Source organism: Canariomyces notabilis (assembly GCF_033297395.1).
Source record: "Canariomyces notabilis strain CBS 508.74 unplaced genomic scaffold N656scaffold_38, whole genome shotgun sequence".
Taxonomy (NCBI): Eukaryota; Fungi; Ascomycota; class Sordariomycetes; order Sordariales; family Chaetomiaceae; genus Canariomyces; species Canariomyces notabilis.
In genome coordinates, this window is record NW_027041860.1 from 104,206 (window position 1) to 122,441 (window position 18,236).

General features: G+C 55.6%; 6 protein-coding genes across 6 annotated transcripts; 3 read left to right on the plus strand and 3 right to left on the minus strand.

Moving 5' to 3' along the window:
* The first annotated feature begins 278 nt into the window (after positions 1 to 278).
* On the plus strand, positions 279 to 1,916 carry N656DRAFT_466045 (uncharacterized protein). The gene is made up of 4 exons (XM_064809745.1): positions 279 to 699; positions 782 to 1,403; positions 1,547 to 1,852; positions 1,912 to 1,916. Exons 1-3 carry the CDS (start codon positions 577 to 579, stop codon positions 1,705 to 1,707), a joined length of 906 nt encoding a protein of 301 aa, XP_064665349.1. The 5' UTR covers positions 279 to 576; the 3' UTR covers positions 1,708 to 1,852; positions 1,912 to 1,916.
* Positions 1,917 to 2,856: 940 nt separating this feature from the next.
* On the minus strand, positions 2,857 to 5,124 carry N656DRAFT_802382 (multicopper oxidase; the record flags this gene model as incomplete). Its single annotated transcript, XM_064818235.1, has 7 exons — positions 2,857 to 3,279; positions 3,335 to 3,406; positions 3,477 to 4,446; positions 4,524 to 4,593; positions 4,689 to 4,700; positions 4,763 to 4,841; positions 4,897 to 5,124. The coding sequence occupies 7 exons, from the start codon at positions 5,122 to 5,124 to the stop codon at positions 2,857 to 2,859; spliced, it is 1,854 nt and encodes a 617-aa protein (XP_064665350.1).
* A 1,628-nt stretch (positions 5,125 to 6,752) lies between these two features.
* N656DRAFT_466036 (uncharacterized protein) lies at positions 6,753 to 7,461 on the minus strand. Its single transcript, XM_064809744.1, has 2 exons — positions 7,036 to 7,461; positions 6,753 to 6,963 (listed from the first exon to the last, which is right to left on the minus strand). Exons 1-2 carry the CDS (start codon positions 7,274 to 7,276, stop codon positions 6,860 to 6,862), a joined length of 345 nt encoding a protein of 114 aa, XP_064665351.1. The 5' UTR covers positions 7,277 to 7,461; the 3' UTR covers positions 6,753 to 6,859.
* Positions 7,462 to 10,977: 3,516 nt separating this feature from the next.
* Positions 10,978 to 12,060, plus strand: N656DRAFT_465349 (uncharacterized protein). Its single transcript, XM_064809742.1, has 2 exons — positions 10,978 to 11,169; positions 11,244 to 12,060. The coding sequence occupies exon 2, from the start codon at positions 11,359 to 11,361 to the stop codon at positions 11,899 to 11,901; it is 543 nt and encodes a 180-aa protein (XP_064665352.1). The 5' UTR covers positions 10,978 to 11,169; positions 11,244 to 11,358; the 3' UTR covers positions 11,902 to 12,060.
* An 886-nt stretch (positions 12,061 to 12,946) lies between these two features.
* N656DRAFT_465209 (uncharacterized protein) lies at positions 12,947 to 15,540 on the plus strand. Its single transcript, XM_064809741.1, has 2 exons — positions 12,947 to 13,835; positions 13,899 to 15,540. The coding sequence occupies exons 1-2, from the start codon at positions 13,361 to 13,363 to the stop codon at positions 15,326 to 15,328; spliced, it is 1,905 nt and encodes a 634-aa protein (XP_064665353.1). The 5' UTR covers positions 12,947 to 13,360; the 3' UTR covers positions 15,329 to 15,540.
* Positions 15,541 to 15,751: 211 nt separating this feature from the next.
* N656DRAFT_772328 (NMT1-domain-containing protein) lies at positions 15,752 to 17,023 on the minus strand (the record flags this gene model as incomplete). Its single annotated transcript, XM_064813923.1, has 4 exons — positions 15,752 to 16,582; positions 16,665 to 16,733; positions 16,810 to 16,912; positions 16,989 to 17,023. The coding sequence occupies 4 exons, from the start codon at positions 17,021 to 17,023 to the stop codon at positions 15,752 to 15,754; spliced, it is 1,038 nt and encodes a 345-aa protein (XP_064665354.1).
* Between the last annotated feature and the right edge of the window lie 1,213 nt (positions 17,024 to 18,236).

Consider the following 18,236-nt stretch of genomic DNA (forward strand, 5'->3'; position numbering starts at 1 on the left):
AATCATGAGCATGATGCGAAGTGGGGTTTTGGGTCGGAGGCGGCATTTGACTTGGTTAATTCACACTGTGATAACTTGTTGTACTACTGGATCTTTTCCGTGGTCCTGGCTTCAATGTTTGGGGGATGATATCTTTTCCCATTATATGTATGAGATGAGATCGAGCGCTTTAGCATGGTGTTTGGGCGGCATTGGGTATTACCTATTGGGCTGGTTATACGAGTTGCGTCGTTGTATGTTGGATGAGAGTTGAATGACTACTTATGGCTGTTGCACTCCGGACTCGAGTTCTTGGGCTTTTACATCTTTTTCTGTTCGTCGTCTGGTCACCACCCTAACTGAAGCGTTTATGAGGGAGGTTGGGATTTTGCGCTATGTGGCTGAGGCCTTAGAGGACTTCAAGCTTGTTGGTACACCTACCTAGGTAGGTAATTCTGGATTGTTGGCGTCATGGTATTCCATCGTGCATTTACATCTAGTTTCAGTGTTTGGCATGGATTCTTTGAGAGCTGGAGGTGAAGTGACAGCAGGAAAGTCCTTTGTTCATTCACTCAATGCGGGCCTGGAACAGTGGTTATGGCGGGTGGAAGATGTTCGACAGATGTGTTGTCATGCTCAGAGACCACTCTAGGACTGGACAGATCGGTGTATGTAGGTATCGCACATACATGCATGCATACGCTATGGAGAGGCCGCAAGGTAAGAAATCCTTATCCACACTCATCTGTTGTTGTTTGTACAGTGCCTTTGACAATTTGAATCACGTCGGGTCGGAACAAAGCAATTGTGTACCAAAACGATATCGGAGCTGCTCCCCGGCCGGATTGCATTTAAAAGCTCCGGGCTACCAACTCTGAAGCCTACTGAAGGAACAAAAAAGTGTGAAATCGACCAACAGGACGCATCAGCAAAGCTACTACCAAACAAAACCCCTACAGCGTCCAGAATGGCTAACAATACTGCGAAGGAGCACGATGGTCACTATCAACCAGCGCCAGACAAAACAATGGCCCTGACCTACCGCGACGATATCCTGTCCGAGGTCAAGGCCGAGGCCGGGGCCATGTCCGGGTTCAAGTGGCCGTGGAAAGATGTGGACGAGGGCTTGGACCGGGAGTCTGAGCTAGAGTCCCGATTCAACACGTACCTGAATGTTGTCTCGAGTACCGCTATGGGCTCTGGTGGCCTACCCGCTGACTCTAGTCCGCAAGACGCCGCAGGCAAGAAGTCCATCCTCTTCTCACCAGAGTTGACCCATGTCCGCAGCATCGAGGCGAAGCTTCTTGACTTCAGCACAACGCACGGAACGAAGCCAGGGGGCCAAAAGCGTGGACCCATGCCCATACAGACGCCCCTTCAACGAGTGGTCTATGACTGCGGTTGCAGCGGAAACCAATGCTCAGGTAAGCCCATGAACATCATGCTTCCCGAGCGGCACTTGCCCATCCAATACCTCCCGGCAGTCCAGGCCATCGAGGAAACCACACGAAGCTGGGTCAAGCCTCTCGACTGGGCATCACCTGCTGACTGGGAGAATCACTTCAAGCGCAAAGAGGCCTGCAAGACGATCGCCGTCGGCTTCCATTGCTGGGTGCTGCACGAGGACGCCCGCGGTCTCACCCAATTCATTTTCCGCGACTACCAGAGCAAGCTGGTTTGGCTAAAGACGGCTCTCGGAGAATATATCGAGGGCCTTCAGGTTCTTAAGCAGGTGGAAACAGAGTCGCCTGGAATCGTCGCCGAGGTTGCCGCCGACCCTTCTCACCCCGGCAGCACAACCAAGCTGGTCCATCGCGGACGACGCGTCACCTTGGGCATCTTGCTGAAGGCCATTCTGAGAAAGCAGGACAAGGTGCGCAAGGCCAGAGATGAAGCCCTCGAAGCAGGGGACATGCTCACCCGCATGGCAAGGTGGCATCGAGGCATAGCAACGGCAGTCAAGATTGATGTGTTCTGGCTCAAGGATCTCCTGGAGAAGCAGCAGCCCGATGCCGATGGCCTTCGGGTCTGTGCTACTCGGTTTAGCGACGTCGATACCGTGCTGTACGAGGCGGTTGAGTGCGTGATGCAGCTCCGATCGACCATCGAGGACGATGCCGCATGGCTGAGGACCCTCAACGGGTATAACCGGGACGCCTTGCCCACGACCCGCGTCAATATTAGCCTTGCAATCTTCGACGTGAACGCTCGTCTTTCCAAAGCTGAGGCAGTGCTCGGCCGGCTGGCCAACTGGGCGACGGTGGTCCGTGACCTTGGAACTGCCTATCGCTGCTTTTCTAAGTCACCCAGAATTGAGGCGCCTCAGGCTTGAGACGCTGCTATGGGCAGTGGTTTATCTATCCGACTCGGGCCCAGGCTCGACTTAGTGGTGAGCAGCTACATGCTGCCTAGGTAGGTGATCATTGCGATTTTTTGATCGGTGAGTATTCGCAATAGAAGACATTTAGATCTCCGATTTGCCAACAGACTCTTGGAAACACGAGCAACAGTGACTGAACGGCAAGTATTCGTGTCTTAATGTGAGACGGGTTCGTGTATTTCTCCTGTCTTGAGTCTCTGTGCCTCTCCTCCCTTAACCCCCAAACCCGGCATACCCTATCCTAGGAATCCTATCCGGCATGAGGCGGAAGGCTCCCGGCGGCCTGACTCGTACATCAGACAGAAAGTGTTAATCAAGCCAAAAGATAAAAACGGAGCAGCAAGCCTTGTATACCCAACCCCAGACCACTCCATGTACCAATTACCCCAGAGCACCCCTGAAAACACCCCTTTGCCATGGTACTTGCACACGCCCTCGTCAACAGTAACACCAACAGGTACATGTACCCATCAGATCAATTGGCACTGCCAGGCAGTTTAGCGAACCATCCACTCGCTCTCCTCAACAAACCGGTGCCTCAAGCCCGAGTCGATCTTGGGGAACGGGTTGGTAGGCCAGTAGGCGTTCCACTCGCGGCAGACACGGTTAAAGTCGTCGCGGTCGGCGCGCTTCGCGTTGCTGTTGAGCTGCGTGCGCAGGTCGTTGGGCCGCTCCAAAAAGTCGACCGACAGGCCGCCCGACACGTGCCACGCGATGTGGCAGTGGAACAGCCACGCGCCCGGGTTGTCCGTCTTGAATGCCAGCAGCAGCCAGCCGCCCGCCGGAAGCATCGTCACGTCCCGCCGCACGGGGTTGTTGCCCTTGAGCCGCGGCAGGTCCTTGGCCGGGTCAAAGATGTGACGGACCCCCGCGCTGGGGAGCTCGTCGGGTGATCGGCCCAGGACGAGGAAGTCGTGGCCCTGTGGATGGGTTAGTATTATTCGTAAGAGATGAAGAGGGAGGGGTTGAACGTACGTGCAGATGCATCGGGTGCGGCAAGCTGACAATGGGATTGGTCGGGTCGTTCTCGATCAGCCAGTAAGTCCACTGAATTAGGAGGGAGGTGTTAGTATATACTCGTCAGGGTGAACTGCTAAAGGCTTCAAGAGGGGCGTACCTGGTCAACAGCGTCAACCTGCACAATGTTATCGCTGACCGGGTAGCTCGTGTTGCCGCTCATGACATAGTCGAGGATCGGCTTGCCCCAGTCGACGTTGATGGCGCTGCCGTTGACCTTCCACACAAAGAGCGGCGTGCCGCCGATATCGAGAGTGACGCCCAGTGTGTTGGACGGACGCTTGACAAAGTTGTTGACGGGCGCGCTCCGTGTCACCACAGGAGTTAGGTTCAGGTTGTCCAGACACATGTGATTGGGCACGGGTAGACCCTGATCCGTCGGGAGCGTAGCGGGGGCGCCCTGGTAGCGGAAGATGGCGGCTGGGAATCTGTTGTTACTGGAGCCGCACAACCCATCGCCGAACGTCACGTTGAACCAGTAGTTGCCCACCGGGCTGTTGGCGTCGATGGTGACATCGTATCGCTGGCCTACGGCGAGGAACAGGCTGCTGACAGTGAAGGCGTTGACAGGTACCATGTCGGTGGCAATGACGGTCATATTGTGGCCGACAAGCGACACCTGAAAGTGGTTGTCGGTCGACGTGTTGATGATGCGCAGGCGGTGTCGCTTGCCGGGAGTCAGCGTGACGTTGTACCACTGGCCGGCCCCCGTCTCAGGGTGACGGGCGGTGCCATTGAAGAGGACGTTGTCGCTTGGCGGGGCGCCGTTGCTCTGGGTAAAGTGAACCAGCTCATCGGCCGACCTGTAGTAGTAGTCCATGAGAGGGAACACGCCTAGGTCAATGTCATATGGTAGAGAGGCAGGGCCGTCGATCTGGATGGTGCCGACAACGCCGTTGCCGTACTGGGCCGAGAAGTGGGAGTGATACCAGCTGGTGCCATACTGTGTAGCACGGAACTTGTACGTCTTGCGCCCTCCCTTGGGCGGGATTGGGCACTCAGTCACGCCGTTGGCACCGTCGTTGAAAACGTTACCCAGCTGACGAAGGCCATGCCAGTGCATCGAGGTACTAGATGGATATGATACGTCAGATCGTATGCACGTTGAGATCCTGTGTTAGGGGTAGGATGATTTAAATGGTCGTACCCATTAGTTTTGAGATTGTTGATGACAGTGACTTCGATATTGTCACCCCAGTTGGCGCGGATGGTTGGCCCTGGCGGCGAGGTCAGCACATTGTACAACACGTCGAGGCTAGGAGCCTCCAAATCTTGGCGGTTGGGGTTACAGAGGGTTTGACATTGAGCATACCTATAATCTTGTCTAGCCGAAGGGAGCGTGTCAGCACGGTTCTTCGCTTAATACAGAATTGGACATCAACGTACCATTGACCAGCATCACCACATTCTTGAGAACGCCATCGGGACCAATCCAGTTCTCTTTCTCAGTGAGGGTAAGTTGGTACTGATGCTTGTTAGTCCTAAACTCCGGCTCCTTGAAGGAAGAAGGGGAAGCTTACGGCCACAGTCCGCCCGGTATTAGGAGTGCTAACTTCATAGTCGGTGTTGATGTCGAAACCATTGGTCCAGCACGCACGATTGGACGGGGTGTTGCAAGTCGGGCCAGACTGTCTCGCCTCAAGGACCTGGAGCATGTCTCTCTGGACCGGGTTTGCAGGAGGTGCGGCGGCAGCATGAGGGCTGAGAATGCCCACCATGAGCGCCACGGCGGCGGCCCAAGACTTCATGATGGCGAGCTGTTTGAGGTCGCCTGAAAAATATCTGAGGAAAGGAAAGCAGTGAGAGGAAGGGAAGACCCGAGTTATGCAAGACTGAAGCCGCCCGAGTGTCCTGGTGATTCAAGAAAATCAAAGGCGTGGAAGAACTGGACACTCAGCCCCTTATATAGACTGACCCGGGGATCCAGAAGGAATAGTAATCACCAGGAGTGATAGCTGGAGAAGAGTCACAGACCAGTAGTTCGTCCTCCTGGTAGCCGAGACTTTCCGGGTTCAGGAGACTATTGTGATCTAACGATTCCCATCACGAGCGAGAACGGCTAGAGGGCGGCAGGGTCGGGGTTGCGAAGGAGGCAAGCTGGATGAGTTGCTGGAACAGAGCTCCCGGATGGTTGGTATAACTCCTCGGATGCCGAGTAGGTAGGCAAAGTTCCTTCACTCTAGTGTAGCTAATCCGGTGAGACCCTCATGACCCGAGTGAGTAATAGCTTAGAGAGGTCAGGGGGGGTCACCGTACTGGCTCGGCGAGGGTGTAGGAAGGCTACCTCATGCAACGAGATTCACACGAGGAACTTGAACAGCTTGACGCGTGCTTGCAATCCTAGTTCACTGCCGTTGGGAACGGAACTGGTGGGTAGAATCCATGCTCGAGTGGGCAGTAAGCCTTGGAGGCGCAGCGTAGTGACCCAATAGGGAGACGAACTACACACCATCGATATCGTCAGCGGAAAGCCAGACTAGATGTCGAGAGAGGCTGCCGTACGCACACTCGGCTCGATGGGCAACGCGTTATGCTCTGTAACCGAGATCAATAGTCCCAGCGAGCTCCTGCAGAGGTGGCCGACGACGGATGAGGTGCCGGCAGAGGATGGAGCACGGATGCCTGGATGAGGGCTTCACAGTCACATCCGAGCATGCCCGGGCTGCGTTCCAATCTAGCCCAAGACGTAGAACAAGAGAAGCAAGAGTAGAAGACAGATCCTGCAGCAAAGTACTAGTATTATTGGCTTGGCTGACATGCGGCGAGCTGCGCGGTTGCGTGCGGCCCTCAGTCTTCTCCTGCCCAGTCTACTCCCCTTACATGAGCATGGGTAAGGACGGGACGGGTTGCAGAAGGGGGCCTGAGAACATGCATATCCCAACAGTCAGTGGGCGCCTGGCTGCGTGGTGGTACAAGGTCTATGAAGAGATAGCCAACGGTCTCGTGACTAACTACGAGACGGTCTTGGCAGGGGATGAAGTTGATTAACCTGTGCCCTGCTGCCTCAGCGGTCTAGCAAGTGAGATTTTGGACATAGCATATACATACATGTATCGTATGTACGAGCCGTCTCGGTACTGCCGGGTTAATATGAGTAGCCATGTGGCTTTGACGATCTCATGGGCGTGGAGGCGGCGTGGCGGGTCCCCATCGAGCTTCTAGAAAGGGGAGCCCAGCTAGTTTGCTGTCAGCTAACCATGACTCGCATGTAACGTTAAGACCCTGCCAACGCGGCATCCCAGCTTACGATAGAACCGCAGCAACCGCTTGCGAGGGGCTGCCTGATGGCTGATGTTGGAGGAGGTGGGCCGAGCCCACGGACCAGGGCGTGGTATTGAATGGGAAACTAACCTCTAGGATCGTTGCGGTCTGGGACCATTTCGTCCAAGTCTCCGTGCCGTGCAAGAGCGGCAGGGCGGCATGCCAGAGGGGCCGTCCATAATCCATATGTGGCATGGAGCGCACTCGCTTCTCTTAGGGATGTCACGGTCGAGGTTTCATTCTCTCCGACCAAGTACCAGGGCTAGTCACTAGGTCTGCCCTACAGATACGCAATGGATATTGCGATTCCGCTCGTCTCCTGCCCCCTGGAACCGTCACTTATTGGCTGGTGGTCGGTCTTGGCAGAAGGACGCGGGAACTAAGGTACAGTGCCTGACCTGAGAACACAACCCCCAAAGAGGGGTTCTTCGTATTGATGTATGTATGTGCATGCTGCGGCGCGCGTAAGAACATAGCTAGGTGCGTGCTGGTCAGCCTGGGATCTCGAAAGACGCGGGAAGATTCGTCATTGGCTTGGGGCTCCACCTCTGTTGCAACATCATGATCAAGAAGCGGGCTTGAATGTACTGTACTGTACAGCACATACAAGGGACTCGTCGATAAGCAGGCGAGATCCATATTCGAGCAGATCCAGATCGACGAGAATCAAACATCTCGGGTTCCCCAGGCGTTCCTGATGTTTGGTTTTAGGGTCCTACCTGTGCTGTAACCGTGGTGCTCGTTTAACAACTTGGCATTTGGGAACCGCACCGGCGGCGAAGTTGCTATAGACTGGGTACCAGAGTTATGATCATCGAAGGGTCAGGAGGCACCCAAAATCTCGGGGCGACGGGCACCAAAACGTTCGGGTTGTGTAGCCTTTGACCGAGTCAGCTCCGGGGCTCTGCTACTTGGGTAGGGGGTAGGTAGTAGTGTACGTAACTCTGCTTACTGCATCGGTGTGCGCCACAAAGGCAATTTGACAGATGACAGGCTACACAATCGTCCTGGTTGTAAGATTCGGCAAAGCGGGCTAGCCTCTCGCAGTCTCGCTTCGCTTGTCCCTTTCTTCGCTACTGCCCACAGCGGCTGTGACGCTGCAATGCTTTGGCCGCGGCGATGCTGGTTTTCAGGAAGACGGTTGAAGTCGAGACCAAAAGCGTCATTGTTGCGCTCCTCCTATTCCCTATCACCCTATCCGTACATGAACATCGAGCCAACGGCTGGCGATCAGTGCTCTGCACAACGCACATGCACAGGCCGGATCGCATCGGAATATCGGATCGCATCGCATCGACTGTAAGCAATCGAGCCGCTGAGATCATGGATGGAAATGCCTGTTGGTTGTGAAGCCTGGACTGGATAAGCCGGTGCCGAGCCGTGTCTGGCTTTCTAAATATAAAGTCGGCCCGGAAGACTATTGGTTCCTTGCCGCTTGCAGGCCCGCCCCGCTTACCAGTCCAATCACGCAGCTCTGGTTTGAAACCTATATTGTTCAGGTCCTGCGGTCTTTGGTAGAACGTCAACGAAGTGTGTTGGCGGGAGAGGTTCATTGCCGGAATCTCGATGAGTTTCAGTGTATGTAGCTCTGCTTGTGTGAAATAGTTCCGTTGAAACAGACAATTTCCCTCTACACAGTTGGTTAGTGGGTCTCTTAGCTTTCTTAGCTTGTCCAGACGTGTGTGTCCTGGCCGGCGACTAGTGACTACTTGGTGTTGCTAGCGCTCCATTTTCTCCGATAACAGCGGCACATCTGAGCGGCTAGAAGAAGCGAGACAGTAGCTTCCGACAACTACCGGGTGCTCACCGAACAAACCGTTGAGTCGCAGAGATGCAGGATCCAAGCAGACGAGCGTCTCGGCCAGCCCGGCCCATCTTAGTAGCCATCAGTCAGATCAGCACGCAGTGGCTTCATGGTTGCAGTGCGAGGGACCACGGCTCGGAGCGAGCACCGGATCGGATGTTCGTGGTGCACGAAGCTCGGCCTCTGCGGCGATTGCACCGATCATACGGTGGTTGTAGTCAGCGATTGAGATTGGATATGCAGAACATTGCAGCCGCCATGTTGTGCGACTCGTCCAGGACTCCAGGTTCGGCAGTTGCAACTTTGATCGACTCTTCCACAGTCGCAGCTCGACCATCACTGACGCTACCTTGTCGAGCGCTTTGGGAATCTTCACTATCTGAATACACGTCGTTGCAACTTGTCATGATCCTTCGGTTCCCCGAGTATCCCGGGGTGCCAACGAAGCCGACTCGGAAGCCCAGGGCGGGTGGGGCGGCGGGCGGATCTAGCGTGGGCAGGGAGCAAACAACTCGAGCCGCCTGAGGGCTCTGCCGCGATTCGTCCACTTCCCTAGCGTCGCAATAGTGCTTGCCCATTTCGTCTCATGATGCCTTCCCGACGCATTCGGCGGCTTCACCGCTTTGACGGCCTGTCGAGGCTCGTGACGAGCGGCTCGGTAAGAAGCGAGACTTGGCAGGGCGCATTTGGAAAGTCGACCGCTGGACGAAGTACATAGCATATGGTAGTGTATTGCACGTAACCTCGAGTCCCTGTCAGCAGTTGTTCGGTGTGCTTCAGCTCATGAGTTGAGAATCCTTCATCCACTTATCCCCGTCGAAGCGCCGAACAGCGGCGGGGTGATTTCGATAACGTTATCCTCCCGCCTCCCGTATTGATCCCACGTGCCGCGAACCCTGTCAAAAAGGTATTGGGCCGTAACGGGTTAGCGGAGAACTCCGAAACGGTTATGATCTGCGCTGTGGGTAGGAATGGGACTGTGAAGGCTGTTGGTGGGGGCGAGCGTCCAACATTTGTGTGTGAATGTACCAGGTACTGTATGTACATGCGTACTGCACGTACCCTCCGTACCTGAAGTGATAAAAAGAGAGACGCAAATGCCAGCTCGACGCGTACGCAGCCTTATGGTTAACCATGTATAAGCTCAAGATCCGTTGCCGACCGGGTGTCGACTGAAGGTCCCTAGCTAAGCTCTCGCCTCAGGCATGAGACGCCTGGGATGCTCGGCTCAGTCAGCGACTATTCAATCAAGACTCCCAATCTTTGCCTTTACTCACCCTGGTTTGTCTGGGAGACGCGGAAGCATGCAAGCCACGCAGGAGATAATTAAACTCCTGACAGGCGCCGCAATCAGAGCCCTGTCACGACATGCACCCGCCGCAGCCCGACTTATCGGTCATTAGCGGGGGTTCGTGGAACACAAACTTAACCCTAAATGATTTTCATCCCTCGCCGGCCACCCATTGCCAGAACAACGAGGAGAGAGCGAGCGGTGGTCGAGCCCGTTGCTGAGAACTGAGGTGATGAGAAGGCGCATGATGCTAACGAATTTCGGTTTCAGCCCAACATGGATATCCAACCTGACTGCAGGAATTAATCCACATCTCAATGTCTCCAGAACTGTTCCTGGCCAGCTGGGAAGGATTGTGTTTGATCTTAGGTAAGGTGCCTTAAGGTACGTGGACTCGTCCGAACTTGTCACTTACCCCACGGAAGGCATCTAGAGCCTGCCAGTTCCTTCCTGCACACACACAATAACAGGTGGAAAGAGGTAAGGTATGCACCTCGGAGCACGTGGACGGGAGGAGTTGCCAACCCTCATCCTGAAGACTTTCGCAGCGCGTGAATTGCCTAGCGAAGAGCCGTCGTCTGCTTCAAGGTTCCTTTTCAGCTTGAACCCCAAATGTGTTTGCCGAATCAGCCGCTTGAAGTGGTGTGTACCATGAAACACAGCAAAATCCATACAGGGTCTCGGGACCATGTCTCGTTAATGCTGTCCGCAGTGGCGCCCAGACTCCTGACTTTTGCGATTGCATAACAGCATCGCACCCGCATTCGTCCGATGATTACTTCGCTGACGGTTCCGGAAACTCGGGGCCCAGGGGGACGCGTATCACGCGGAAGAGCTGCCAAGCGCGGGTCGAGTCGGTATTCGTCAATGGTGCTTGGCCTAACGACTGCATAGCCACGTCAAGTAGGGTAAGGTGTCCAGGCTTCCATTGCTGCTCGCAGCCTCCCCGGGTGACTCGTCATTCCGGTAGACCCCCCAATTGCTGAATATGGGCATCAGAACCCCCACTGGAGTGAAGAAGCAAAGAGCTGCCCTAGGTGTTAACCAGGTGTCCACTGTGATATCGAATGTATGGCGCGGGCACTGCAGGTAGGGGCATCGGCAATGGAAATCGGTCGGTCTGTGTTCGGGCCTGGCTGCTGGAATTGAAGTGTTCTTCGCATCGTAGGTGAACCTTGAATTCCTTCCTTCATTAGATATTTCCTCTCCTGCTCCAGCTGAGCCAAAGGCCCTCAGCAGATCGCGGGCGCGACGGCTTTTGAGTGCCCACCGGAACACCAGTCAGGTCCGGAAAAACCCTGCTGCTTCTCGGACCTTCAGAAGGTTACAGTATCCTCGTTTGGAGTGTCGTCTGAATCAATCGATGGAGTTGGAGGGGAGCGTTCGATCAATCCCAAGCAAGCCCGAGCGGTGCCTTCATTCCTCCGATCGACGAGTGTAAGCAGTTTGCTAAGTGGAGCACGAGGTCATATCGAGGGACCTACTAATATGACTTTGAGAGATTGACACAGGAGTGCTTGTTAGCTGAGGCACTGCAGCTGTGCAGCAGATCTTATATCCAGAACTCCCTCGAGTCGTTCAAGATCACGTCGAACGGTACTGTAGGTTGAAGAGGATTGATGGTGGATGCAGCAACGACGCGTCAACGCATGCAAAACAGCGGAGGTGCCCCAATTAAAACATCGAAAGCTGGTCCAGGTTCTGGAGGCTTGCAGTGCTAAACCGCCGATCACTCGTTTCATGTTGGTGACTACAAAATCATCCACCAGTGATCGCCGATCGGCACTAGCCACCGGACTCCCCCAACGCAACTCACCTTACCCGGCTCAGCCCGGCAGGGCTGCTCGGCGACATGATAGCAAAAGAGCCGCAAGACAGCAATTATTACTGGCAGACGCACCACTATTGCATGGTAGCTACGGTAGAGGTTTGTATGCAGGTAATTTCAAGCCGCGAGCCTCATGTCGCATCCCGACGTTCGGATCCACAAACCGAACAGCGCCGAGACCAGGTCGGCTAGAGGCCCATCAGGAATGCGCTCATATGCGCTCATATAGTGTCTACCCCCCTATAGAAGGGATAAGTTATATCAGCCTGTCTGGATCACAGAAAACACTTACTAGTATCTTGGTTTTCAACGTTCCAGTATTAGTTATTGCAACCGCCTAACGTCTCCGGCCCGTCCCGTCGTGCAGTGCAATGCGCTGCGCACCTTGCGGCTTGCGCTTATTTCAGTTCGCAACGATTTCAACGAGCGCATCGTGGAAGTTGCCGGATATAAGTTACTGCCTAATAGTAGCCATGAATGAAGCTCCAGAGTTACAACCAGCAATTCATCGTTGCCAAGTATCCTTATAAGGACTCAGTGTACGGGAGCTATCCGATTGAATGTTTCGACGGCTGGAACTTGAAGCAGGACTATTACCTACTAGACTTCAGTCACAGTGTGAGTGCCTGACTTGACTTCTAGTTGCTAACCTTTGAAGCAGATCAGACAAACAACATTCCCGTTGCAGAGCTGTCCCATTGCGAGGAAACTGGGGTTGGCCGCTGATAGTTGGCACTCTTGCGCATCCGTGGGCAGCGGGCCAGGTCTGTCCGACTGTTTGGAGGCATCAAACAAGTTGTTCAATACCTCATCTTCATCCGACAGAAGAAGCACATTAGCCGATGCCGCGGACATCCATGTCTCACTCTCGTCCTCCGTCAAGCACCAAGCTTGTCGAAGTCCTCGACCGTCTGGGAGCCCCTCTTCTACCGCGAGGTCCCGCCGTCCCGGTGCCAGACGACCGGAACTCATTTCTGGCAGGGCGGTGTGTGCGCTGCCGTCCTCCTGGTCCCTGTTACTACACGAGCTGCTTCGGGTCACGGTGTTTCGAACGGGGCCCTGTCGTCGATGTCCGCTCGATTGTTGCTGAGGGAGGCGCGAGCTTGGTGGGGAATGTTGGGTCGGTACTCGGTCGTGTCACTGGAGACTGGGGTTGGGGAAAATGAAGTGTATAAGGGATAAGTGAAATTGGCACATTGAAGTGCCGGAGCTGTTTGGGACTCTTGGTCATGGGGCCAGAAAAAAAGGGTCGCGGCTGTGTAGCGCCTTTCAGGTTGAGGCTGTGCGAGGTTCTGGGGTCCAAGAAAATGCGAAGCATCAATTCCTAGCAAAGCTGGTAAGAAGCCGTCGACAATACTTTGTTTACAGACGCCCAGGTCGGCTAAAGAATGAACATTATAGAGGACTACTAGCGGAACAAGTGATGGTGGCACAGAAATGGTTGAAGCAGGCGTAGGGTTAGGGTAAGGTACGTGGTTTGGACGACACGTGGATGGGCGCGATGTGCCATTGCTCAGCCACTTTATGACGTCACTCTTTGCTGCCCTTCCTCGTTGTCCAACTGCATCCGCATCGTCATATCATGAGATGAGGCCGCCTGGGTCCATCTGAGGCGCAGATGGATTGGCAAAGACAGACAATTGCGTACGTGTATCACTCCTGGCTGGCTGGGTTTCGTATGATCTTCGACCAAGGCGTGATATAAACTCACCTCACCTGATTTCCTCTCTACCTTTTACATTCACAACCCCGCACCTCTTTCTTTCTCTCGTATCGCATTTTGCAATCGACACCAAAGCAATGAACTCCAACGACAAGCAATCTCAGGGCCATCAGGGTGCCCAGCAGCCCCAGCAGCCGTACTTTCCACCTCCGCCTGGTCCTCCTCCCGTCCAAACGTCCCAGGCCCAGGCTCAAGCCCCGCCTCTCAAACATCCCGACGAGACACCGATTCCCGATTACGAGATCCCAGCCTACCATCCCTCGAATCCTCAGTTCGCGCCACCGCCTACAACTGCCGATGATGACATCTACGGCGCGAGCCCGACAGATCAGCATCCTCCCAATCTCCCAGGCTCTACTCACCATCACCATCAGCAACCCGAAGAAGCAAAGAAAAAGTCGCATCGTTTGTCCGGCCTAGGCCATTCATTCGCCTCCAAGGTAGCTGGACCCGTCAATGCCCTTGCGCAGAAATTCGGTTCCGAAGGCTTCCTGCCCGAGTCGCTTGACAAGGAGTGCGAAAAGGCCGCGAGGATCCTCAAGGCATTTTGCAGTAAGTCATAAACCTCACCCCGTCGTGTTCTCTCGTATCTCGCTGACACTAACACTACAAAAGAGGATGGCATTTACAGCAATGTAGATCCGCAAACAGTCGCGGCGCCTTCGACGGTCCCCGCATCCACTGGCCAGCCTTCTCAGACCGGCCCCGGCAACCCCGCCGGTACCGGGAAGCCCAGCAGCGTCGACACCAGCAAGGCCAAGAAATCTCGCATCCTTCTGACCATCCCTTCCAAGGTCATTGCCAGGGCGCAAGGTCTGGCCATCTTCACAGCTGTACGCCTAGGGTATGGGGCCACGGGGTCAAGCGGCAGCGGCATCCTAGTGGCGCGGCTGCCCGACGGCAGGTGGTCACCGCCGAGCGGCATCCAAATCACAAGCATCGGGGCCGGGTTCGTCGGCGGAGTAGACATCTACGACTGTGTGGTCGTTATCAATACCCGGGAGGCCCTCGACCTGTTCACACGCACCCGTCTGAGTCTAGGCTCTGACCTGGCTGTGACGGCGGGGCCTTTTGGTTTTGGAGGTGCCCTGGACTGGGGCCTTCCCCCTAGCCCCGGCCCGGGCGCTCCAGGGCAGGGCCAGAGCGGACGGGACAAGACGACCGGACTTCCTCCGTCGCAGCAACAACAGCAGCAGCAGCAGCAGCAGCAGCAGCAGCAGCAGCAGCCGCTGTCAGCCGATAACACGCACTTCCAAACGCAGAACGTGCCCGAACAGGAACAGCTCGAGCTCGAGGACCACGGGCGCAATGTCAAGGACAAGGACAAGGACGACAGGCGGCGTCCGAGTCCCTTCCGCGAGGCCGTCAAGAAGCCCGTGTACAGCTACGTTAAGTCGCGCGGTCTCTATGCAGGCGTGCAGGTCGACGGCACCGTCGTCGCCGAGCGCGAGGGCGCAAACGCAAAGTTCTACGGCCAAGCTGTGCCCGTGGCCAAGATTCTACGGGGCGAGGTCCCTGCCCAGGGGCCACCCGGCATGTGGCCTGCCGGCGCCAAGAACCTGTTCGACGTCCTCCGCGGCGCCGAGGGCGGGTACCTTGGCGGTCAGCAGCATCAGCAGCAACAGGGACAAGGCCTCGGGCAGGGATCGGCGGTTAGCCACGTTCCTCCTAGCCAAACAATCCCCACTTCTTCTTACGGCCCTAATGTTGGCGCCCCGCAGTCGGCGTGGGTGCCTGGCGTCACGGCCGGTGTGCAGGGCCTCAACATCGGGGGCGGCAGTACTTCCGGTGCAGCGGGACCGTCGACAACCGTTCCGCCTCCGCCGCCGCCAGGTGGTGTTGCCCCACCTAGTGCGGCAGCGTCTGCCAAGGCGGCAGAGGCTGCTGCGGAAGCGGAAGCGGCGGCTGCAGCTTCGGGCGGCCCCGCGCCTCCGCCCCCACCGATGTACACGGAGCATCATGACGCTGGGGACTTGCCGCCTGCGTATGAGGATGATGGGAGGTATAAGGATTACAGCGGGGATAGCAAAACTGGGTTGCACTAGCCTCGCCATTTCACCAGACGAGGCTTGAGGTCAGGACCAAGGACTAGAGTGGCCATGACGTGATGACATTGGGTGTATGATTTATTTGGTCGGATTAGCATGGTGGATGTTATCACATGAGTTACTGTATCCATTGGTATTCTTAGCGCTGGTTTAATTCTTTCTTCTCTGGCTTGTCTATCATTTTGCTTTTGCTTTTCTTGTTCCATTACATGTAGGTTGTGTTCTTTTCTTCCGTCAAAGCCCTGAGTTCACTCTGTTGTTCTACTGGATTTGATGTCAAGGTATGACGATTTCAAGCTATTCTGTCTCCCGAAAATAGCCCCAGGCGATAACAAGCTAACGAGCGGCATAGCCTCTATAGCAGGAACATTCTCTCCATCGGCTCGTACTAATCCGTAGCCATGCCTTGCCTTTCCTTACTTAGCCCCTGACCTCAGCAGTGGCCTCCACGAGACGCTGGAAGCCGCCATTGGCCGCAACGTCCTTCTGCAGCTGGGCCATTCTCTTCTGGTCACCCGTTGGGTCCTTGGAGTCCGGAGCCAGGGACCAGTCCAGGAACTCGTTGGTGTAGTTGGGCTCGAAATCCGCAGCCAGGACGCCTAAGCGCTTGCCATACTTTGTGACCTTGTCCCAGTCACGGCGAACGTTCTTCAGGTCCCTGGAGAAGTAGGCGTAGCTGCGCTCAAATATCTTGCGGTTGAGCGCCGTGCCCATGACGGGCTTGAAGTCGACGTACTCGGCCCAGGCCTGCTCGGGCTCGGCCAGGACAAAGTCGGTGGCGCGCTTGACGGCGCGCAAAAAGGCGCGGACCTTGTCCGGGTTCTCGCGGATGAATTTCTCGTTGCCGATGTACAGGATGGAGCAGAAGCAGCAGCAGCCCAGCTCGGCGAGCTCGTCGATGCGCAGCATCTGCACGTCCGCCTTGGGCCGGTTCTGCGAGGCCAGCCACTCCTCGAGCTCCACCATCTGCACGTTCTCGAGCCCGATGCCCGCGTCGATCTCGCCCTTGATGATGGCCTTGGACACGTTCATGCCGCAGCGCACGGCCGTGTAGTCGGAGGGGGCCATGCCGTAGTGCGACGTCAGCTCGTCGATCTGGATCTTGCCGAACTCGCCCACGTAGCCGATACGCTTGCCCTTGAGCGTGCGGAAGTCCGGGGTGATGCCGGATTCTTTGAGGTACACGACCCCGGTGAAGGGCTCGTCGAGAAGACTGCCGATGGAGAGCACGGGGAAGTTGCGGGCCTTGGCCTGTACACGTGGGTTTGTAAGTAAATAGCTGAAGAAGGGGGTAAATGCTGGAGTCATGTGGTGTTAAGGAGAGCAAACTCACGGCAAGAGTATGAATCATTGCTTTGAAGCCCAGATCGATTTTCTCCGTGCCAATGATCTCCGTAACATCCTGTTGGTTACAAGCAAGATAAGGGCATCAGTAACAGTTCAAGTTTGTCTCCAGCGGGGTATCCTGATAATCTTACACTCGGGTCATTGGGCTCGAGGATGGCGACCTTGATGCCTTCATCCTTGAAGTAGCCCTTTGCCTGGGCCAGGTACAGCGGTGCGTGGTATGGCGTAGCGTGCCTACCACAGGCTGATTTTTAGCATGCTGCGCCGGACACTGAGCCCATTGGGTTGATAATGGAGACTGGAATCCTACCAGTTGGTGAGGAACGTAATCTTGTCAGTCGACATGTTGACGGATCAAGCCAGGTGCTGCAACAGTCAGTTCCTCCATGACCGCAAGGGGAAAAGGGAGGGAAGTCAAAGAAGCATGTCCTTTCGCTGGAATTATCCAGATCAAGTTCAACCGGTATTTCTCAGATCAATGGCACCAGCGACCCTCCTTAGCCCCCTGCCAATGATGCTGGACACAGAAACCAGACACCGACAGTCAGGGGGAGGAGAGCCTCCGGCGCACACTGAACACCCGGCTGCTTTCTTTGCTGTCTTTTACCTTGATCTGCAAACTCCAGTGCGAGAGTGTCCATGATGTCTTTGTAGGACCTTCGTACCGAGTGATAGTTGGGTAAATGCTGGGAAAATTGCGATGGTGTGGGATGAGGAGGTATACACCGGCAGGCTTGGTAGGGGAAGACGGGGGATTTATATCATGATACCGTCCATATGTCAGCATCTAGTCAGGAGGTATCCTATCCCACGGTCGGTTCATGCACGTGTGAGGGGTAGACGCAGGCCAGCTGCAACAACGAACAAAGCCTAATATCATGGTCCACAGAGCGGATCACTCGCAGTGCTGGAACGAATTGGGTCTCTTGTCGAGTGCGTCATTTTGATGCTGCTCAACCCATCTGCTGCAGGCCCGGCGGTACCGATTGGCCGCCGTGGAGCCAACGGCAGGCCGATCGCCGGAGCCGGCACTTACAAGTGGGCTGCATCGGCTTTAAGAGAGGGACGTTATCAATTCCGATCACAGACTATGACTCTGTGTTGACGGGTATCTCCGTTCATATCTAGCTGTCCGTGGCAACTATGCCCAAATTCCAGTCCACATGAACCTTCAAGGCAGCCCCACGGTCCAGTTCCCCCAACGCCTGCTGCAGTCTCCATTAGCTGCCACCTCCGATGCCCACAGCCCGAGCGTTCTCACTCCTTCAAGCCGCTTCCCATACCCATCCAACGACCCTACACAGTGACCTGACCCGATCAAGCCGGACACGTCGGCCCACCTCGGAACTGCAAGTTATCCATATACATAGTCACCCACTCCCCCGCGGTACAAACAAACTGTACTCCCAACTCCATGTCACACGAGCTGGCCGTAAACCTGAGCTCCGCCCTTTTATACACGCCCACACTCCCCGGCTCGTAGCGGGGGCTGAAGCTCCAGAACCAGTTCCCGTTCAAAAAGGCGTTGAGATAGCAGTTGGGGCGGTACGCCGAGAAC

Excerpts from the sequence above, each read along its gene's own strand:
- N656DRAFT_465209 (XM_064809741.1), top strand. The coding sequence starts at position 13,361 with ATGAACTCCAACGACAAGCAATCTCAGGGCCATCAGGGTGCCCAGCAG. Across the intron at positions 13,836-13,898 it reads GATCCTCAAGGCATTTTGCA|AGGATGGCATTTACAGCAAT; the intron begins GTAAGTCATAAA and ends ACACTACAAAAG.
- N656DRAFT_466036 (XM_064809744.1), bottom strand. The coding sequence starts at position 7,276 with ATGGATCTCGCCTGCTTATCGACGAGTCCCTTGTATGTGCTGTACAGT. Across the intron at positions 6,964-7,035 it reads TTTGGGGGTTGTGTTCTCAG|GGGGCAGGAGACGAGCGGAA; the intron begins GTCAGGCACTGT and ends TGACGGTTCCAG.
- N656DRAFT_466045 (XM_064809745.1), top strand. The coding sequence starts at position 577 with ATGGCGGGTGGAAGATGTTCGACAGATGTGTTGTCATGCTCAGAGACC. Across the intron at positions 700-781 it reads CGCTATGGAGAGGCCGCAAG|CAATTGTGTACCAAAACGAT; the intron begins GTAAGAAATCCT and ends GTCGGAACAAAG. Across the intron at positions 1,404-1,546 it reads CAGCGGAAACCAATGCTCAG|CGCAAAGAGGCCTGCAAGAC; the intron begins GTAAGCCCATGA and ends AATCACTTCAAG.
- N656DRAFT_465349 (XM_064809742.1), top strand. The coding sequence starts at position 11,359 with ATGCAGCAACGACGCGTCAACGCATGCAAAACAGCGGAGGTGCCCCAA.